This window comes from Hevea brasiliensis, chromosome 5 (assembly GCF_030052815.1).
Source record: "Hevea brasiliensis isolate MT/VB/25A 57/8 chromosome 5, ASM3005281v1, whole genome shotgun sequence".
NCBI lineage: Eukaryota > Viridiplantae > Streptophyta > Magnoliopsida > Malpighiales > Euphorbiaceae > Hevea > Hevea brasiliensis.
Genome location: NC_079497.1, coordinates 91,829,828 through 91,843,550, shown reverse-complemented (window position 1 = coordinate 91,843,550; position 13,723 = coordinate 91,829,828). Strand labels below are relative to the sequence as shown.

The 13,723-nt window shown below is 30.7% G+C and overlaps 1 protein-coding gene and 1 long non-coding RNA gene across 2 annotated transcripts in view; one reads left to right on the top strand and one right to left on the bottom strand.

Moving 5' to 3' along the window:
- Nucleotides 1-2,861: 2,861 nt before the first annotated feature.
- LOC131180249 (uncharacterized) lies at nucleotides 2,862-4,814 on the bottom strand. Its single transcript, XR_009149048.1, has 3 exons — nucleotides 4,429-4,814; nucleotides 3,630-3,686; nucleotides 2,862-3,061 (listed from the first exon to the last, which is right to left on the bottom strand). It is a non-coding gene; the product is annotated as an uncharacterized LOC131180249 (long non-coding RNA).
- Nucleotides 4,815-10,522: 5,708 nt separating this feature from the next.
- LOC110658268 (microtubule-associated protein 70-1) overlaps nucleotides 10,523-13,723 on the top strand; it is a 34,943-nt gene continuing 31,742 nt past the window's right edge. Inside the window, exons 1-2 of the mRNA XM_021815807.2 lie at nucleotides 10,523-10,900; nucleotides 12,695-12,780. Of these exons, the coding sequence (XP_021671499.2) occupies nucleotides 10,666-10,900; nucleotides 12,695-12,780 (321 nt within the window). The 5' untranslated portion in view covers nucleotides 10,523-10,665. The remainder of the gene's footprint in view (nucleotides 10,901-12,694; nucleotides 12,781-13,723) is intronic.

The window sequence follows — 13,723 nt, the reverse complement described above, 5'->3', positions numbered from 1 at the left end:
CTTAGCTTCTAATCTCTCAATGAAACATAAATATGATGTTTTCTACCAATTAGATAGAAAACCCATGGAGAAAAAGTGGAGAAAATTAAGGGTTGAGAGAGGTTGTAAGTGGAAGAATGAAGAGAGAAGAAAGAAAAGAGAGGGAGAGGAGGTGTGTGGGAGGGCAACTAAATGAGGGAGGGAGGAAGATGACTTCCTTTTATACTTATCCTAATTTTTGATTTATTTAATTAATTTTAATTAAGTTGTCCAAAGCCCATTGGTCTTAAAATTTTAATTGGATCAAAATGGACTTAAAATTCTAGATTTTTGTTTCTTTTATTTTCCTTTCACTTTATACTTGAATTCTTTTCCTAAAAAAAAAATTATTTCATAATTAAATTCATTAATTTTACTTAAATTAATTAACATTTTGGTCAAAAGTCAACTCTTAAGGTGAATTGATCAAAATGCCGCTCATCGGGTCATAATCCCTCTTTTTCAATATACCCGGTGAGTCCTTATATTTTTGGGTCATTTGAATTTTTATTGTGTCTATCTCCATTAATTTTCTATTTATTTTTGGTCCTCAATGTGTCTTTGAATAGTACTAGTCACATGCCAAAAATGATACTATTCACAACTCGGAGGCTCGAGGTGTTATAATCTCTCTGTCTGAGACCATATGATGGAGAGAATTTCTTAGTAACAGCTCCATTGCAAATGACCTGCATACTGGTGGAAGTGACACAGTTCATAATAATAACAATGAAATCAGAAGGTAAACCAGCATCCTCCAAGGTGTCACGAAGAAATATCCATCTCATACGATCATAAGCTTTCTCCAGGTCTACCTTAATAGCAAGAAAACTAGTTTTTCCTTTTTTATTCCTCATAGAATTCATTATCTCCTGAGCAATAACAATATTGTCAGTAATTTTCCTTCCAGGAATGAAACTAGTCGGATGAGGCCCAATCAAATTAGGAAGCAATCTCTTTAATCTATTAGCTAAGATTTTAGTAATGATCTTATACATAACAGTACACAAGCTAATAGGCCGAAAATCCACAATAGAGACAGGATTGGGCACCTTAGGAGTAAGAGAGATAAAAGTATCATTCAAACTACAATTCAAAGGGTAACCTGAAAAAGCTAATTTCACCTGCTCATAAACCTTCTCACCAACAATATGCCATTGACTCTGGAAGAAGCTTGCATGGAACCCATCCAACCTAGGAGCTTTCCAAGGCTTCATCTCAAATAAAGCAGACTTAACCTTAGGAAGCATGACAGACTTAGTGAGAAGAGATAAATCCTCCAAAGAAGAGACAGGAAACTTGCCTCGAAAATAAGCAACATCATCAGAAGTAGAATCTTCTGAATATAACTTCATAAAGAAATTACAAGCCATCATTTTAAGAATATTCTGATCCTCAACCCAGTTACCCTTATCATCTTTTAGAAATTCAATCTTATTTCTTTTTCTTCTATTCAGGGTTTTGGAGTGAAAAAAAGCAGTATTTTTGTCCCCCTACTTTATCCAATCATTCCTAGACTTTTGGAGCCAAATTAGTTCTTCACTTTGCAAGACAACATCCAGATCCTTCCTTAATTCAGTCTCCAAATTACATAAGTAATTAGAATTAGAACCTTCTAATCTCCTTTGGATTCCATTAATATGAGCAAGCAATTTATTCTTATGATGAAAAACATTCCCAAAAACATTTATGTTCTAAGCTTTAAGAGCCAAAGATAAATTACCCAAGGAATCAACAAAATTACCTCCTGCAGGCCAGCTATCCTTCATGAAATTCCTAAAATCCTCATGCGTAAGCCAAGCTGCTTGGAAACGAAAGGAACAATTTCTAGAATGATCTAACGTTGCACTATTCAACCTGATGAACAGAGGCCTATGATCAAATTGAATTCTGGGAAGATGAAAAATAGTAGCATTAGAGAATCTATTTTTCCAAAGAGAATTACAAATAGCTCTGTCAAGACGTTCCCATAATCTTCCCCTCTGCCAAGTGAATTTAGGCCCTTTAAAGCCTAAATCAATTAAGTTAGAATTAAAAAACCAAGAACTAAAATTCCTGCACACACCAACTAAAATTCCTGCACACACCCGTTTGTCGTCTAGAACCTCCCAACTTCTCATCAGAAGTAAGTAAAGCATTAAAATCCCCTGTAGCGATCCATGGAACATGAGAGCTCAAATGAATACGGTCCAAGTTTAGCCAAAGTTGCTCCCTAACTCTTGGAATTGGACTACCATAAATTGCCATAAAATGCATAAGAACACCAGAAGCATCCATAATAGCAGTGTGGATAAACTGTTGATTACTCTCCAACACGTTAACTATCCAATCCTCATTCCAAAGAAGCCAAATATCTCCCGAATACCCATCAGCTTCCAAATGAAAAGAACGGTGATAACCAATTTTTTGAATAATAGAATCAGCTTTTTCCCCACTAATACGGGGTTCGAACAAAGCAACTAACAGAGGTTGATATTTCTTAATTAACAATTTCAAACACCGTAAGAACTTAGGGCTGTCAGCCCCTTGACAATTCCAAGTCAAGAAAGCCATAAGAAAAAGCAACAAAGAGAAATTAATCCCGAAGGTAGGGATCATTGTCACGACCCAACCTATGGGCCGGACCGGCACTAGGACCTGGGCCAGCTTAAAGCCCCCGAGGCCCGTAGTAAGCCTAACTATTCCTCAAATCCATAACCAGGCCCACAATTTAGGCCCAATATGCATATAAAATAATTTAAATCAAACTGTTATAATTTCATTTCGGGCCAACTTAGCCCAGAAATTTTCAGAAACTAAAATCAGGGGAGCCCAGCTCAACCCTGTTACCTCATTCATAACCATTTAAAACTCATAAAATTTTTCTTTTCATTTATTAATACGCAAACTTGAATTCATATAGTCCCTGACAGGCTTAATGCTACTACTAGTACATGCGGAGTTCTAAATTACAAATTTAGAGAATAATAATACAATTAAATAATCGACGTTAAACCTGCGAGAAAGAAAACAGGTTGCTCTGTAAAATAACTCCTCTTGTGGCCTGGAAAAATATTGAACAGGAGTGAGCGTTCGACTCAGAGAGTAAAATATCAATTTTAACCATAATCTCTATAACTATCTAAAACTAATGCACCCTGTAGAGTGAAATGCAACATCAACATCATTCTCACATCATAACATCAAAAAGGTAATTTGGAGCACTCACGCACCCTGTAACATCAATCATAATATATGGGGCGATCCTATCTGACTCTCTTAAATCCAACTTTGGTGCGTGAAGAACTCATTTCGGACTTCCACTTAATAACCAAATCGAGGGTCCCAACGAAGAACTCAAGCCGTGACTACCCCTCGAAGGATCGGGTCAATGAAGAACTCAAGCGTGACTACCCGTCCTATCCATAGTCCACACCACATCACGCACGCCAACGCCGCACGCTGCTGCTCCAAATTACCGCAACAACATTCATGGCACTTTAACAGTTATCAATGCAACATAAATCGTGCCTAGAGTTTAACTACATAATTATATGCATATAAGTGATGCATGGGCATGCTTGAACATATAATAATAGTGAAATTACAATTAAAATTAATATTTTACTCACAGTACACCGATGACTATTGTGGCTGCTGGATGCAGAAAAATAGCTGACCTCGATCACCTAATAATTAAATTATAAATTTATTAGTACTAACTCAAAATAAAACTCTAAAGAGGCAATAGACAGCCTAATTCATGCCGGAAATCCGGCAGAGTTTCCCCTATACCTGGGACCTACCCAACCTGCAAAGAGGCTCAAATAACACTTCTAAATTCTCAATTTCCACAATCACATCTCATTAATATCACATGGCCCCTCCTGGGCCCTCCAAATCAGACTATACTCAAAATCTTAAAAATTACGTTTTAGTCCCTATAATTGATATTTTTCAAAAACCCACTCAAACAAGCTCTAAAAATTTTAAAATTTTGCCCCGCGGTCTTTAATAATATTATAAGGCTATTGCAAAAGGAATTATAATTTTCTAATCACCCATGATTATTTTATTTAAGAATTTTACTCGATTCCATAAGTTTCCAACATCTAACGTATTCTTAATCCAACCCAATTAAATATTTACATATTTAAACTTCCATCCTCAAGCTTCAACCAATTATATAAAATTTAATTATCTTAATTTCAAATAATCTTATATGCCCATATGCTAAAATCTAACTAAAATCTATCTATATTTTTCAAAAATATTCTACAATCACTCAAAAATTCAACAAACACTATAGAATATCTCCAAATAATTTTACTTTTATCATATATTTTTCTTAGAATTTTTCTCTAATTTTTCCTGTTTAAGAAACACTGTATTTATGCTCCACAGACAGAGAAATAATGAAAATTGTCTTACCCGAAGTTTATCTGTGTCTCAAAAATTCCAAAAATTTATGAGGAAGCCTCTGGAAGTTGAACCATCTCCATAGCTCACCGGAGCCACCGCCGGTACCACCGCGCATGGTGGCCGACCGCCGGTCGCCGGCGACATTTGCCGGGTCTGATCATACCACCATGTTCCTCTCCTCTTCCTCAGTCCATATGTGGTCTCGGATCGTCGATCCAACGGTTGGATCGTCGTAGATCTGACGAAAAAGCTTGAAAAACCCGAAACTTCTCTCCTCCATATCTCACTCATCCGACCTCCATTTGCTTCAAAATTGGTATCAAAAGAAAGCTCTCGGAACAAGCTTTCCAACGCCACCGGAATCGCCTCGATCGGACGTCGGATGAAGCCGAAATCGCGCCGAAGCCGCGCCTTTGTGCGCGTGATTTCTCTCTCCTCTCCCTCTCTTGCCGTTTCGTGGTCACGGTGGACGCCGCAGGGTCGCAGGCCGGTGGGGAGCTGCTTGGGATGTCGCCGGCCGGTCACCGGAGAAAGGAAGAAGAAGAAGAGAGGGAAGGGAAGGGAGAGAAGAAAATGGGGGGGGGGGGGGGCTTCCTCCTCCCGTTTTTGATTTTGATTTTTTTTTTTTTTTTAAAAGCTGCTGTGACAGTGGGAAACCCACTGTCACAAGCCAATCCCATTTTTCAAATTTTTTTTTTTTTAATTTTCTGGGTTGTTACAATCATTAAATTCTTCCTCCTCAAACTCACTCACCCCTTCTTCATCAGTATCCTCCTTTTTTCCGTCCTCATCAATATCTTCTCCTTTCTTATCCTCCTCATCCTCTATAACAACATCTATGTCACTCCCTTGAGAAAATTCAGGGTTTTCATACTCAACAAAACCCTTTAAGGAGTCATCTTTCTGGTTATACTCATTAATATTATAATGAGAAATTACATCATTATAAACATTCAGTGATATAGGGTCTGGAGGTCAACCATGGGAAGATGTACTATTAGAATTAACCATCCAATTATTAGTTTCCGCCGAATTTTCCAATGAAGATTGATTAGCAAGAGAAGAAGTAATGTTATGGACCTGAACCACTGCATGTTTAGTAGGGTTAAGAGTCATAGACAGCACTTTCACTGCAGTCTCGTAGCTTTCCTTTTCATCTGCTTAAAATGCGGCGTCACATCCGTCTCTTTGACTAAAGGTATTAAATTTTCCTTAAGATTGGATTTCTCTATAGTAATCAAAGCCTTCTTGCCCTTTAAATTTTTCCCCGTAACAGGCTGCTCATCACGTGCCAAGTTCCACGAAAATTTTCTTTAGCAACTTAACATTGCATGGGATGGCAAAGCGTCAACTTTCCTAGAAGGCAAGTCATCCTGAGTTCCCTGAGATCTTGCCGTACCATCATCATCAGCTAGAACATGGAAATGGGATCCCTGATTATCTCTAATTCCTACATTCCTATTTTGTGCTTTCCTGGCCCTCCGTGTCACCACCATCCATGAACCATAATCGGTTTCTACTATCAATGAAGCAGCGCCAACATTGGAAGATTCTGTCTCTTTCCTTGCAGCCTCCTCCCCTCTCGACTCTGGTTCCTTATAAGGATAAGAATTATCTTTGTGACCGACCCTACCACAAGAAAAACAGACCGCTGGTAAACTCTCATATTCTATTAGTTGCATATTCCCATTAATCCATAACTTAGATACCAAAGGATCTTTCAAGTTCATTGCCACTGCTACACAAGCAAATTTTCCCCTGAGTGCATCACTAGTATTATAGTCAATCTTGGCTACATTCCAATCGCTGAGCCCATAGCTCTAAGGACTCGTTTGTCATAATAGTGAAGAGGCAGGCCAAGGAGACGAGCCCACACCACATTAGAATCAATGGATGCATTCATAACATTAAAACTAGGGTCCCATGGCTGAATAAGAAAATAACTCCCAGGGTCCCTCGAGAAGAACTTTTTGGAAATCTTCCTTGGAGAAAAATCTCACTACGAAAAAATCATTGTCAAGATCAATCAATTGAAAGTCATTCATCTTCCAAAGGGCATCAAGTTTATTGAGTAATGCCTTGTAACCAACCCTTCGCCCAGGCAATCTCATCACAACTGCTTTCCTCCACCTTTTAGCAAGATTGTTCTGTAGTTTCGACGACACCTTCACAATAGGAAAAGGACCAGATTTATCCACAGAGACATCTAAATCATCAAACTCCAGGTCACTAGCCAATTCTTCTACTTCATGATCAACATCCATCCTCACATTAGCAATAACTTTAGCACTGTAAGAGATACCTTCTTCCACCAGATTTGGATCTCCCTCACGATGTTTAACTTACTTCGTTGCACGATCATCTTCTATCGAAGATTCACAACCAGCCCCCTCAAGAGGGTTATAGAGAGAAAGCATGATGGGTTTAGAGTAATGTTACGTTGCTCTATAAAATAATATTAATAATAAGAAAAACATAAAAGTAGTAAAAAAAGATGAAAACAAAATTAAATGTGCTTGCTAACAAACATATATTTCTTTAATAAAATAAAGAATATTGGATATATTATATTTCTTTAATATATTAAGAAGATATAAATAATGTGATATTTTAAAGTGATGAAAATGACTATATAATTTAATCAACCATAAGCTATATATATATATATATATATATATTTAGTTTAACATTGCAAAGAGGCAATAATTTTTATGAAAAAATTATTTTATAAAAAATATATTAGATTAATAGAAAAATAGTTGCACTTTAAAAAAAATATAAAGATATAGCATTTTTTTTTTAAAAATATAATAAAATATTTTTTTGAGTTCATAATAATGTTATATATTTTTATTATTATTAAAATTAATCAACCATAAGCTATATATATATATATATATATATATATATATATATATATATATATATATATATATATATATATATATATATATATAGTTTAACATTGCAAAGAGGCAATAATTTTTATGAAAAAATTATTTTATAAAAAATATATTAGATTAATAGAAAAATAGTTGCACTTTAAAAAAAAATATAAAGATATAGCATTTTTTTTTTTAAATATAATAAAATATTTTTTTGAGTTCATAATAATGTTATATATTTTTATTATTATTAAAATTAAATAATTCAATTCATTATTATTAATTTTAGATAATAAGTGAAATTCTATTTACTATAGTTAAATAATTTATTTTCATAATACTTTTAATGTGTACTTTTCAAAGCATTAGAAAAAAGTTGCTTTTTTTTTAATTAGAAAATAGTTATTTTTTTAATTAGAAAATAGCTACCTTTAATTTTAAACACATTTACTTTAATTATATTAATAAATAATTGATGATAATTTATCAACTCAAAATGTTTAATATCAAAATTTAAAGAATATTAATTATATTTAATTTTTTTAAAATATATGCTCCAAATTATAACAAAAAATCAGGGGATATTTGAATTTTTACAAAAAATTAATAATTAAATTTTTTTAAAAAAAGTATAATTATTAAAAGTAATATCTATCCACTGATTTTTAATTTTTATTTAAAAGAAATGTCAATATTAAATTTTTTTCTTTATTTTCTAAATAGTTATAATATATAATTTAATTTTTTAAATATAATTTTAATTAATTTGATCTTTCAAATTTAAATAATGAAAAAGTATTAATTACTTATTATTTAATTATTATAAATACATAAAAAGCTCAATTTAAGTAGAAATATAAAAAATTAAGAGTTAGCTATACTAATTTATTAATTATACTTAATGAATACATATATAAAGTAAAGAGGCATTTCCAATAAAATGATACATGGTATTTTTTTTGAAAAGTTTACCATATATCACCTTCTATAAATACTATTTCTTATACTAATTATTATTTAGTTTTTTTTAGTTCTCTTTTAATTATCATTATTATTTACAATACTACCTTAATATTTATGATTTAAATTATATTTTTTTAAAATTTAATTTTTAAAAGTTAAGACTTTTTTATAATTAAATGTAATATTTAAAAATTATTTATATTATTTTATAAATACTAATTATTATTTAATTTTTTTTCTTTTAATTATTATTATTATTTATAATAATACCTTAATATTTATAATTTAAATTATTATTTTCTTTAAATTTTGATTTTTAAAAAATTAAGACATTTTATAATTAAATGTAATATTTAAAAATTATTTATATTATTTTTATAAATTTATTTATATAAAAATATTATTTACTATATATTACCGTCATAATAATAATAATAATAAATGGTCATTAATGGCTATTAATTTAAAATAAATTAACCATTAATTTGTGATCTCATAATCAATCATCAATATTATCCTTTATACTAATTATTATTTAATTTTATTTATATCTCTTTTAATCATCATTATTGTTTATAATACTACCTTAACATTTATGATTTAAATTATTATTTTTTTTAAATTTAATTTTTAAAAATTAAGATATTTTGTACTTAAATATAATATTTAAAAATTATTTATATTATTTTATAAATACTAATTATTATTTAATTTTTTTATTTCTCTTTTAATTATCATTATTTTTTATAATATCACTTTAACATTACAATTTAAATTATTATTTTCTTTCAAATTTAATTTTTAAAAAATTAAAACCTTTTTATGATTAAATTTAATATTTAAAAATTATTTATATTATTTTTTTATAAATTTAATTATGCAAAAACTATTAAAAATATCTTTTAATAAATATACTTAAAGAATCATTCAAGCATTAATTAATCTCTAATTTGATTTTACAGGTAAATTGTCAAAATAATAAGTATAATAATTATTCATCTGAATGCCAATTATTATATAATAAATACAATAGTTATCAAATAAATTTAAATTTATTAAATATAATAATATTTTAAAAATTTTAATAGAGTATAAAAATTATTTTAATAAGATTATATAAAATATATATAATTTAAAAAAAAAAATTGAGTGGATCAGTATAAGGTAGATCCGGCCTTGAGGAAGAATATATAAATTAACCCTCAACTCTTTTTTTCAATATATCATATTTTAAATTTTTATTTATTATATCCCAACTTTTTATTTTTATATATATTACCCTTTAATTTTTAATTTTATAACTAATATATAATTTTTCAAATGCATTGCTGAATAATTATTAAATATAATGCTTAATATATGTATATATATATATATCACTTTATAATGAATTAAATTTAATAATTTATTTAGTTATTAATGACAAAATTAATATTTATACTTATTAATTACAAAATAAAATAGTAATAATATATTAATGTTTATTTTAATTGAAATTAATACATCTTAATACAATAAAACTATAATTCTCTTTTTTAATTTTATCATAATTTGAAAATTCTTATCATATTAATGACTATAAAAATTTACTAATGTTACATGTAGTTCTCGGATCAGCAAACAACTCTTTTATGTTTTGAAATAGGAAAACATGTGAGGTTGGGCTTGGACAAAGCTACTTGCTCGAGTTAGTAAATGTCAAAAGAAAATAAATATTGAAAAGAAAATTAAAAAAATGAAATTGTGCACTTGATTATTATCATAATTCCTATTTACAAGATAAAGAATAATATATTTTCGTCATATTCGAAATCTTATCACCTCATATTAATGACATTTTTGATGAAAAATATAATACATTATAATAACTTACGTCTAATTTATAAAATAATTTTTTTATTTAAGTATTTTATATTTTTATATCCTATTTAAATATTTTATGCTTTATTTAAACACCTTATATCCTATTTGAACACTTTATTTGATTTTTATTTGATTAGCTTGAATGACAAATTTGAATTTAACCAAATCGATCTCTCCAAAGATTTTATAATTGACTTATGACCGTTTATTTTCATGGAACATTTATACAAAATTTATACCATATGAATTGAATTCTGACGACGATGATAAGCAAACTGATAAGAAGGATGCGTGTGATTAGCATACACACATAACACTATATCTTTATCTCTCTTCACGGTCCCAACAGTTTCTTTAAACCATTCTCTCTCATTTAAGCCCCCGCCTAAACCTATATTAATGCTCAAATCTCTATGTCTCTCTCTCTCGACACAGTTGGGTTCATAAATATCTCTGGTTTTTCTAGTTCCGCTGTAACGTTGTATGAGCTAGGTAACACCGAATCTTGCTCCCCCTCTCTTTCTTTCTCTCTCCGATGGCCAGCAACCACTACATTACTAGCAACGGCGACGCCGAGCTGGCCAAGCCGGTGCTTACTTCGTCGGCTTCCTTCAAGACACGCAAATCCAAGCCCAATGCCGCCGCCGCCGCCGCCGCCGCATCAGCAGCTATCTCCCGTGCCGGTTCAGATGTCGATGATATTATTACTCTTTTGCACGGCTCTGATCCCGTTCGCGTTGAGCTTAAGCGCCTAGAAAATGAAGTCCGAGGTACTTTTTCCTGGAAAAAAAAAATCTTGTTTTGTCGAGAAAACTTATCAAATGTGCTTACTTTCTTCTAATAGTGTTGTATACAAAGATAATGGGTAAGGCTTATGTAAGCTTACTCCAGAAATTAGAATTGGTTAGGATATTATTGAAATAAAAATGTGTTAGCATAGTAATTTCTCCGCTGATAAAGCAAATGTTCATAATTAATATCTTCCTTCCCTAAATTTTTAAAATGGCCAATTGTTTGGTCTTCTTTCACTTTTATTGATTTGTTTATCTTGTTCTAATAAAAATTTCATTTGTATAAATAGTTTTTTGAAAGAAAAAAGATAAAATTTTCCATCTTTCAATTGAATTTGATGGAATTACCGGACCCATCTAGAACTTCCAAAAAGTACTATAAGTTATCTTATGGAGTGGCCTTGCATATAAGTTATCTTATGGAGTGGCCTGCCATACTGCGGGAATGATCTATGGTACCCAACGAAGGAAGTTATATGTAAGCTCAATGCATGTTCGGGGAAGTTGATCAGTATAATTTCATAAAAGTATAAGGGGGATTAGAGTTGTTTATTTGGGCAGGGGTTGTGAATGGTGAGGATGAGGAATCTACCTGCCTGATTGATAAAAGCTTAGAAAGGAATTCCATCTGTTAAATCATGTTATTATCAGATTGCAACTCTTATTTGCAATTTTACCCTCAGGGTAAAGAAAGAACGAAATATTTTTGGATTTTAGAATTTGGTCAACTCATTTGATGGCATAAGTTCTTATTTATTCTTTGTTACACCTTTCTGATTTGCAAATGAAAGAAGAGGAATTTTTTTGAGATTCATTTGAATGAATGTGGATTTGAAATGAAGAGGTATTTGAATTTGATATTATGTTGGTTTTGTTTCTCACTTGAAACACAAATTTGAATCCACCTTCATTTCAAATGTGAATCCATCCATGTAGACCCTCAAGTAAAAGAAATGACAAGGAAGATACCAAATTTTGACTATGGCATTCTATGCTGCTGCTACTGCTATTAATTACAACTTCCTTTGTACTTTTAAGGTGAGGTGTAAAAATACTTATAAAAACCAGCCTTCTGTTAAATTTTTAAGAAAATTGCCATTTTATTTTAAGAGCTGTCATTACTTATATAATGTGTTTACTTTTTGGAAGTTTTCTTTCTCTTACACTCTGTTTGGGAAAAAAAAAAAAAAAACCAAGGGATGAAATAAATGAAAAGGGAAAATATAGATAAAGATATTTTAATTAATTTTCTTTCCTCTTTTTTGGATAGGAGGAAAACAAAAGAAAGGATTCCTCCATTTATTTTGCTGTCACTTTTCTTTCTTATTTTTCTCCAAATTGGAGAGATTCAAACTAGAAAATTTATGTTAATTTTTCTTTACAATTTTTTTTTCTTCTGTTCTAAACATGAGATAATCACTTTCCTCTTGTATTTCCCCTTAATTTATTTTCTTTCTACTTTCCATTTTTCCAAACAGAGGGTTACTTGCTATTCATTGAGTAACCATTTACACGTGAGATGCAATTGTTTTAGTTTCTTCCAGTGATTCGAGGTTTGCCTTCTTTTATTTTGGTTGGCTTGCTAATTCTAATATGTTTATAGAAAGAAATTACTTTTGGTCAAGAAAACATGGAATAAAACTATTTAAACATATTTATGTGTAAAGGAAACATAACCCCTGTGGTCCCTGTGCTTTTAATTCTTTTGATGTCAAATACAGAATTTAAGTAATTATGGGATGTGATTAAACATGTACTGTCTTACATTTGCAGATAAAGATAGGGAACTGGGAGAAGCCCTTGCAGAAATCAAGTCCTTGAAGAATTCAGAACGCTTGAAAGAGAAGGCAGTTGAAGAGGTAATACAAATAAAAATAAACCGCAAAATTTGTCTATTTCCTCAATTTCCTGCAGTTTAATTTTCTTATAGCATCGTCAACTGCAAAAGTTGTTGATAAAGATGCTTATAGCTTATTCCAATGCTTCATAGTCCACACTAGACCAATAATGACTTTTGAGATTTTTTGGTTGAGATTTGGAGTTGAATGTACTTGACTGATCAAGCAGCAATAAACTGTGCAAAAAAAGAGTGCACGTGCACACATCATGTGCTTGTGTGCCTGTCTGTGTATATGATGTTGATTTGCTAATCCATTGAAAAAATAAGTAAAAGGGGTTTTGGGAGAACGTACTTCAACTCTACAATTTGTTTTGTATTATTTATTGACTGTTGTGGATAATGATATTGTTGTCATTTGTATATTTTTAAATATAAAATTATCAAGTTGTTATACATAATTTTCTATATCTACTCTTGTTTTAATCTCTTCACATCTAATAAGGAAAATCACTTTTTCAGTTTCTATACATTGACAACTTCAATTTACTTTTGAATTTGATATCTTCTGCTCTTTAAGTTGAATGACTGTTTTAGTAAGAAAATCAGGCTGCTTGCCCTGGTACAATGCAAGTCATCAAATGTGTACATTTTACTTTAGATGATCAATGAAATGTTATGTACATACTTTAGACGGAAGATAAGATATTCAAGAATGTAAAATTGTTTATTATTATAATATAGAAACTGTTAATATATATTGTAAAATTTGGATTTCTATCATGAAATTATGCTATCAGGAAAGACTCCTTTTGACAAAGATGAGATTCCAATGCAGCAGTGCTATTTAGATTTTGTTGTTATAGACTTTACTATTCCTGTATTTATTTCCCTGTTCTTGGTTGACATGGAATTTAGGTTGTAAATATTGAAATAATTCATAATGGGTAAATATTTCTTAATTT